Raw genomic sequence first — 8647 nt, forward strand, 5'->3', positions numbered from 1 at the left:
TTAAAACGCTCATTAGATGCTGCTCTATCAAACTTGTATTCAGAATTTTCTAATTCCGAATCGTTTTCGCACGCCAGGCTCTAAGAGTTGGTGGTGTTTGAGGTCTCCTCTGATGTTACCATGGTGACAAGCTGACACATAGAGGCGTACAAAGCTCTGAATTGCTCTGATTCTCCAGCAATTCAGAGCAATCCTTCACATCAGCATTTAAAGCAATGCTTCAGCTATAGCAATCAAACTTGTTATCAGATTACATTTACATACACATTGCAACCATAAACATAACACAACTACAAATAATTATAATCACATTGTCTTTCATTAAAAAAGTAAGTTTTACAGATGGTAAACATGGCGAATATATAATAAAAAAGATTAATTGCACATTTGTTCCTGTGTCAGTGTATTTTTAAATGACATACAAAATATGAAAAGAACTTTATCAGTAACTAGAGATTTAGAATAAGGCCATGCATTAAAATCCCTTTAGGTATTTGAATTGTAAGCATCATAGTCTCATATAAGGCTTAGAAAGGAAACACTTCATAACATTTACATGATAGTGCAGCAGCAGGTAGCAGGGTAGTTATCTGCATTAACTTTGAACTCATTTCCATAGACGAAGTAAAGGTGAGAATTCCCTTTCCATGTGTAGGTAACCTTGGTGACAGGTATCAGCTCTATGGTTTGACGCTGCAGACAACGAGGGTAAGCATGAGTTTGTTACACAAGCACAAAATGATCCAGAAAGTATTCTCCACTACATATCTGTAGTCATTTCCAAGAGTTTAAATCGAGGCAACTGGACTCAAGGATTTTTTTCTGAAGATGTTTCGCCACTTGGGGGAGCCACTCTTGGGGAAGTGGCGAAACATCTTCAAAAAACAATCCTTGAGTCCAGTTGCCTCGATTTAAACTTTTGGAAACATTCTCCACTACAAACAAAATATTTTTTATATTGAATCATTTGGATACCTGTTGCAGAATGCGTGATGTCTTGCAGTACTTGCCCTGGTGATCAGTCACAAAGCGCTGCGAAGCTTGCATCACTGCAGGGTCTGGGAACCCCATCACTGGGTACACCTGCAAAGAATGACCACGCAATAGGTCACCAGTTAATTTATAGTTTGAGGGGTCAAACAAGTGGAAGTGCTTAAGGAAAGCCACACAGGCCTCTGCACAGGCTGCATGGTGAAAGTCATCTATCTGCAACTTCTGCAATTGTTATTCAGAAAGTGAGTTTTGTGGTCACACACTTTCAAAGTGGTCACAGTTCAATACACAATACAATACAACTGGAGTTGTATGTAACACTAACATCGTTTGCAGACCGCTTGTTTCATTAGGATTCTACGCGGACAGGCCAGCAATTTCAATGTGTTATTGTGCAGTTTATAAATAGTGGCTCCCACAATATACACTATGTAGAAGAACCCGTCATTTACCATGTACTGAGTGTCTCTGAAAAGCTCCTTGCCCGACACCTTGCTGAGATTTTCCACCTTAAGTCCACTTGACTGTTCCACAACATACGCATCAGAGTTGTTAGTCCTGAAACAATAGATACAAAAAAATAACTTCTGGTTTTAACAATTAAAAGGTGAGCATAAATGTGGTTGATTATTATTATAGAGAGTACCATTTCACAGTAAGATTGATGTAGACCAGGAGCTGCTGCTTTCCTTTGCACTCTTCACATTGGCTTGATCCTTGCCCATGACAGAAGTTGCAGCTGTGACAGAATAATGTGAAATAACATCAGTATGTTTTATAACAAATTTTTTCTTTGTGATATTCACCTTAATCAATGATCTTTCTCACTTTTCCCTCCCTCTGCCGTTGCAATGGTGGCATTGATCGCTTCCATGGCGATAACCACTCCCATTGCACACCCAACAAACTTTCTGTAGAGCAAACAGAGAGAGCTTATGACCACCTCCTTTCAAGTAAACCTTTCTCTGAGGCTTGTGGAAAATACTTACATTGCCAGCACCGGCACAATGTTTACACGGTTTTCGTCCTATTCCCACGCAGGAATGACAGGGCTGTGAATGAAATTATTTTCATCAGAATAAAGGTTTAGGAGTTATATTTCTTTCTGCCAGTGATATTTAAAGAAACTTTACCTTCACAGATGATGTGTAGGGAACTTTGATATTTTGTTTGCCGTCCACAAAAAAAGTAGGGGTCTGTGCAGGAATATCCCAAGGCCCTGGTGGTTGTTGAGAATAGGCATCCACTGGCTGGCCTGTACAAAATTAAATTAAATATGAAACAGTTACTGGGAATTTATGCTATATAGCCATTCAGTCATTTAACAGAACATTTATCATATTTTAATTAAGTAAAAGTGTGTCTTTTAGACAAGGGGAGGAACTCCTTATTCCTAAAACTGTATAGTATAAGTTTGTGTTGTGTTTGTTTGGAAAAAGTAACAGCAATTTACCATTGTAAGGCTCATGCCTCCACTCTGTAGATCTTGATTCAGTGAAGGTCTCCAGGCGGTACTAAAATAAATGATGCAAGGAAGAAACAAACACGTGTAATGTTCTTGCTTTACCCATTGTAATGTCCTGAAAGATTAGTGACGTATTGCCCACTCAGGTTGTTCAAATATACTTATACACAAAAAGACTTCTTACCCTGTAGGTATTGAATGCCTCCATGGCAGTAATGACACCATCCTTGGCTGGGGAAGAGCTGTAGCAGCATTTGCTGGAAGCGTACAGGACAAAGGCATCCCGAGCAGTGTCTTCACTTATGGATGGAATGCTGAAGCAGTGAAAGAATGTGATACAGTCAGTCATACGGGCTAACGTTGTAAAAGGAAGTCACCACCAGCGATCATGCTGAAATAAAGGAAAAGGTTCTGGCCTTACTTCCAGTGGGGCTGTTCAGGTCCAGGGTGAGGCTGTGGAACTGGGTACGCAGGCATGGGTGGGGGCAGGAATCCACCTTTAGCAAATGTTTAGTAACACAGGACCATTAGAACCACATTTCATTATAACATTACCTACAATGTCAGTAATAAACTGTTCTGCACTGGTTTGTAATACCACTACCTTTGTATTGCCAGTGTGTTGTACCACATACAGTAGTGTAAACAACATTATTGTTGTGAGATAAATGTCATTCTTGTCACTTTTTTAATTGGTGTAGTAACCACCGTCTTATCTGTCAGCAATTCATGCGTCATGTGCCTCTCAAGCCACAAAACTCTTTTTAACAGTCACAACAAAGTCAAAAGTATTTGAGGCAAACACAGCGTGAAACTTTGACTAAAAATGAAATTACTTCTGTACATTATGTTACATAACACCTTAACATTAAACAAAAGCTCTAAAGTATTTCTGAGGCAAACACAGAACCAACATCCACTTTAAATTATTTAGTGTAACCTAGCTGATCTGTCTGACTAACAAGTTATGTGATCTTCATTATAGATTAAGCATAAAGATAAATGTAAATAACTGACATTGTTAATTTACATGTCTTATGTTTTTAAATAGTGGATTTTCCATCCATCCATTATATAGTAACCCGGATCTTCATGCAGTACAGGGTCACAGGGGCTGGAGCCTATCCCAGCTAACTATGGGTGAGAGGCGGGGTACACACCCAGGACAGGTCACCAGATAGTTGGTATATGTTGTGTTTAGTTTATATAATGAATGCTTAGAGGTCCTTGTACAGGCTGTCAGTGGAGTGACTTCCAAGGAATATGTGCAGCTTACTGCAACAGACTGCTGCTCCCACAGTTCACCACTGAGAGACACAGGAATTCATTCATGCTTGTCACAATTAATCTACAGAGCGCTGTAGTTCAACGATCACACAGACACTGTAGACGGGTAATATATGTATGTTCTTGTATACCATGCTCTTTACCATGCAAAGGCAAATACAGTAATATTTATTATATTTTATATTTTAATTCTTTGCCATCTTTCACTTCTTGTCTGTTTCCAAAATTCCCAACAGGGATAAATAAAGGAATAGTACCTTCTCCTCCTACCACGGTTCCTTCGTAGCCAGGCATGTTGTCAAACATGCTGGCCGGAGGAGCGCTTGGGCCCTGAGACGCTGCCACAGGTGGGGCAAACATTGCTACAACAAACCAGAAGAACCAGTTCAGTCATTCAAAGCTTTAGACTTTCAAATCTTATAAAAATATATTTTTAAAACTTTTCAGAGCTTACACTAAACACAACCATTGTGAAAGTCAATCTGTTAGAGACTCCACTGAGACTCCACTTCAGAAAACCAAGCTGAATTTATGTCAAGTTTGTTACATGATTGTACTTGAAAACAATCAACACAATCAGTGAGCTGAAGGCTTACCTTGGCTCTCCCCGTGAAGATACATGTTAATAAAAGACTCCAGACAATTACAGACATTTCTAAGTACAGTAGAACTCTACTACATTACATTAAACTACACCACACTACACTACAACGCAGTCAGTCGTCCTAAGAATCTTTGCGTCTGAAGTGACGTCACTGCTTCATACCGGAAGTGTGCAACTTTACCAAAAACTTAAATTTACGTGTGTAGATTTTGTTACATAACACCTTGCCATTAAAGCCCAAAAAACTCAAATTCGCAAGTCTTACCAGCGGCACCCTCTGCTGCTGGTACATAACCAGGATTGGCAATTCCATAATGTGCGCCACCACTGCTGTAAATAACGGAAAACCAAAGTCAGGACGATGAAGAGCGTGAACCTGGCATGAAATCCTGACTCGACGCTCACCTGAAAATAGGCTGACGCTCCATTTCAGAGAGCTCGAAAGCAACTAAACTGGAAGGCAAAACCGCCCTTCTATTTACGCAAAGCAGGCCAATATATTACAAATCATCATGTGACAAAACCGATAATTTACCACATAACGCCACACCCACGTTTCCTTTCCAGAAGCTTTGCTCTCAGTTCCTACAGCCTCCGCTGCTGTCAGTAAAACGCAAAATAAAAACTTTTGTCCATGATTTAGGCGCTTACGCCTGAAATAGTCTTTGAATTAATTAATGTTTTAAACAGTGTGTAGACTCTGCGTACATCATACAGAAGTCCACTCAATGAAAAGCCTGCCTTTCAGGAAGTGTGTGATAAACATGTGGAAGGACGTATAGGTTGTGTGCTAATGTATGTTAAAAGCCATAATGTACATATTGTTATTTATTTAACAATTAAACACTCTATTAACACAAAGAAACGGTGTAAAATTCAAAATATTGTTGCCTGTTGCACTTATGATAAAATACAGTACCCATAAGGCATTGCAGGTCTTACGGAAGTCCTTTTCTTTCCTTCCGCCGTTGCTGAAGTCCCTTTCGGATTTACATCGGCGGGTGAGTTGTTACAATCTGAATTAATCTACGCGATTTATGACTATATTTGACAATCAGTGCATTATTTATCAACTATCGACACTCGTTCTATATATTCTGACTGAAATTTAGCGTTTTACATCTTTAAAATCTGTTTCTGAAGCAAAGTGCAGCTACTAAAGCAGCGGACCGGCTGCCATACCCGTGAAATGGTGTTGTAGTATTCACTGAAGGCCGGCTGTGTAGCGTGATATTTGTACAGACGTTAAATACATATAAGTAACATTTTATAACGTGAATGTTTAGTGAAATGTATGTTTAGGTTGACACGGAATGCAGTGGAGTAGCATGGCTGACGAGCTAGCTAGCTAAACATCACGAACCGCAAATGCTAACAAGCTAACATTGGTCAACACGTTTACCTTGAGGATGACGCCAAACGGGAGAAGCAGCAAACTTGGTCAATTGCCACCAGTCGTAATGTTACTGAGATAGTTTGTAGTTACGACAGTTTGTTGGAACCCTAGTGCTCCGTTTCACGCACCTGCACACTTTGCAGGCTAAGCTAAAATAATGTATTCATACTGGTAGGACCCAGGCAGTAAGGTGTAGTACAACGACACTGAAGTTAACATGCAGGACATGTGGTTAACTTGTTTTTGTTTTAACGTTGTCCTCAGTCACCATGGCAGCCCTCAGGCCCCTCACAAAGCCCAAGATTGTCAAAAAGAGAACCAAGAAGTTCATTCGCCACCAGTCTGACAGATATGTTAAGATTGCGGTAAGTGTGACAAGTATGAAGCCCACAATTGTTGGGGAAACTGCTTTTATCTGCAGTCAGATTAGGAAGTTACAATTCCTTGACATATATATATTTTTTTTTATCTGCTAACAGAAAAACTGGAGGAAACCCAGAGGTATTGACAACAGGGTCCGCAGGAGGTTCAAGGGCCAGATGTTGATGCCCAACATCGGTTATGGTAGCAACAAGAAGACAAAGTACATGCTGCCAACCGGCTTCAAGAAGTTCCTGGTGCACAATGTCAAAGAACTTGAGATCCTGATGATGAGCAACAAGTAAGCTGAACACGGATTACACATAAGAAGCAACTGTAATGTGGATAAGGCTACAATGTTTGTATTGTTGAAGTGGGTAGACTTAAATTCTGTTTAAAATAGGTGAAAATTTTAGGTTTCGCAACAGCCAACAGATGGGTTAAATACTGTTTGCTTGGGTCATCCATGTGAATTGAAATTTACATGGTTTATCTGAACAGTGACATACACGCAGATGCTTTAAGCAGGAACTTGAACTTTAAGCAGGAACTTAAACGAGGAAGCAACTACATTATTTATTGTATTACTTGATAATAGTTGAATTGAGATCCAAATGTCATAGCTTTATATTGCTGTTTTTGAAGCAGAATTCTCAGGTGAGGCTTTGAAAAGGTAAAAGGAGGTGTAAAGGACTGGGGGTTCCTTAAAGCCAATCATTCAAGTAGCAAGAATAAGAACCCTCCTGTCTTTAGGCATAATTGTGTAAAACTATGTTCTAAAGGGCTTTATTGACATGGACATCATCTGTTGCACAATTAACTTGGAGATACTTTCTTGTCAGAAATCTATTGATAGCTGACTGTGCTTACTAGGGAAACCAGTAATCAACCCAATATCAGACACACAGTTCAATTTCTGGCCAGAGAATGAGTAACTACAGGCACTGGAATAGGATTGATTATTTGATTCAAAATGTAAACACTGCAGTGTTGGCTGATCAAAGATGCACTGTAGGCTCCACACTTTCCCATGTCTTAACTCATATTTTAAGAAAGAAAGTAACTAATACAGGAAATTAGTGAAATTAACTACAGACCATAATTGAATTGTCTGTTTGAAAGTGGGTGTCTGCATTTCATTATTCTGTTTTTAAAGCCAGCGGCCTATCAATAATACTGAATCAGTGGTAGCTGGCTAGTTTTATCAGTTTTTACCTAATAGAGGAAACAAAAGGTACAGGTGCACTGAAGTTGGGTCAAATGGCTGTGTTGTAAACAGACCTGTTGTTCAACTGCCTTTGGATTTAGTGTGTACCTTTCCTACCTGCTTAAGCTGCTTTATGTGGCTACAAGTAAAACTTTGCAGAGAAACAAATGTTGTTTTTCATATAAGCTGCAATCAGATTTAAAAATCAATGTGGCTCTCACCTTTCTTTTCACTGCAGTGTTAAAATGTCTATTCTAATAATGTATTGTTTTCTTTAATTCGCATCTGGTAGTCTTACTCTGAAATTGTGACATGACAAAAACTATCTTGTCCTTAATGGAATGCTGTTCTTTTCTTTAGGACTCATTGTGCTGAGATCGCCCACAACGTCTCCTCCAAGAACAGGAAGCTGATTGTGGAGAGGGCAGCTCAGCTGGCAATCAAGATCACCAACCCCAACGCCAGGCTCAGGAGCGAGGAGAACGAATAAACTCGTTGTTCATAATAAACTCTTTAAAATGAGAAATGACTTGGTGAATCTTTATTTTTTTATACTGCATTTCTTTGCATGTCTTTAGGATTGTTGCACTTGTGTTATAAACATTTTCCAGTCATTTAATATTACCAGTGGTAATATTAAATTACAAAACAAGCCATTAAACAAATGTGAGCAATGCAAAAGTTGTGAAGCTGTCAAAACATGAAGTTAAGTGTGAGTCTATAGTAATGCTACACAGTGTAAAAGGGGGTTTTTCCCCTCACCTCCTTCCAGATAAGTGCATGCTGGAAGAGAACAAAAGGGGCTCGACGCCTGGAGAAGAGCATTGACCTGTATTATAAATGGAGGAGGTCATATAACTTTGTATAAATGCTGTTCTCCCTCTGAGAGGTGATCTGGGGTAGCTTTTGAAAGAGTACATACTTCATAGTTTGAGGCCGTTTTCTCTCAAAGAACATTCTGGGCTCAATTCAGGTTTAAGTAAAATCACTTTGAGCCCTGGCTAAAGTGCCTGATGCCCACAGCTGCTGTGGAAAATATGTGCTTTTCAAATGGCAGTTGTGCATAACCACATACATGAAGGATTTCAATAGTACTTGACATTAAATGTAGGGTTTGTATACAAGTATTAAGAGATTTTGATCATAATACCCACAACTTGGTTGGGCAGAGGAGCAGCAAAGACCTTGCAGAAACTGCACTGAAAGGTCATTTCTTGTATCTAATTAGTGCCACCTCCTGGTATGAATTGGTAAAGTAGAAAACTGGACCTTGAACTGACTCCAGAGGTTGTCTGTGGCATTTTCAATCAAATCATCTGCTGATATAATTGTTGC

General features: G+C 39.4%; 2 protein-coding genes across 4 annotated transcripts; one reads left to right on the top strand and one right to left on the bottom strand.

Annotated features, from left to right (window-relative positions):
* Nucleotides 1–300: 300 nt before the first annotated feature.
* On the bottom strand, nucleotides 301–5092 carry ssuh2rs1 (ssu-2 homolog, related sequence 1). 3 transcript variants are annotated; one of them, XM_028410250.1, is made up of 13 exons: nucleotides 4755–5092; nucleotides 4615–4676; nucleotides 4003–4107; nucleotides 2880–2955; nucleotides 2643–2772; nucleotides 2447–2507; nucleotides 2127–2248; nucleotides 1983–2045; nucleotides 1822–1904; nucleotides 1640–1732; nucleotides 1446–1551; nucleotides 976–1083; nucleotides 301–693 (listed from the first exon to the last, which is right to left on the bottom strand). In XM_028410250.1, exons 1-13 carry the CDS (start codon nucleotides 4775–4777, stop codon nucleotides 553–555), a joined length of 1173 nt encoding a protein of 390 aa, XP_028266051.1. In that variant the 5' UTR covers nucleotides 4778–5092; the 3' UTR covers nucleotides 301–552. The 3 variants fall into 3 exon arrangements, with proteins under 3 accessions (XP_028266051.1, XP_028266050.1, XP_028266053.1); XM_028410249.1 differs by having other exon boundaries at nucleotides 4615–4679; XM_028410252.1 differs by lacking the exons at nucleotides 4615–4676; nucleotides 4755–5092 and adding an exon at nucleotides 4342–4604.
* A 188-nt stretch (nucleotides 5093–5280) lies between these two features.
* Nucleotides 5281–7838, top strand: rpl32 (ribosomal protein L32). Its single transcript, XM_028410253.1, has 4 exons — nucleotides 5281–5350; nucleotides 6010–6110; nucleotides 6225–6406; nucleotides 7673–7838. Exons 2-4 carry the CDS (start codon nucleotides 6015–6017, stop codon nucleotides 7800–7802), a joined length of 408 nt encoding a protein of 135 aa, XP_028266054.1. The 5' UTR covers nucleotides 5281–5350; nucleotides 6010–6014; the 3' UTR covers nucleotides 7803–7838.
* Nucleotides 7839–8647: the final 809 nt, after the last annotated feature.

Source organism: Parambassis ranga, chromosome 7 (assembly GCF_900634625.1).
Source record: "Parambassis ranga chromosome 7, fParRan2.1, whole genome shotgun sequence".
In the NCBI taxonomy this organism is placed as follows: Eukaryota; Metazoa; Chordata; class Actinopteri; family Ambassidae; genus Parambassis; species Parambassis ranga.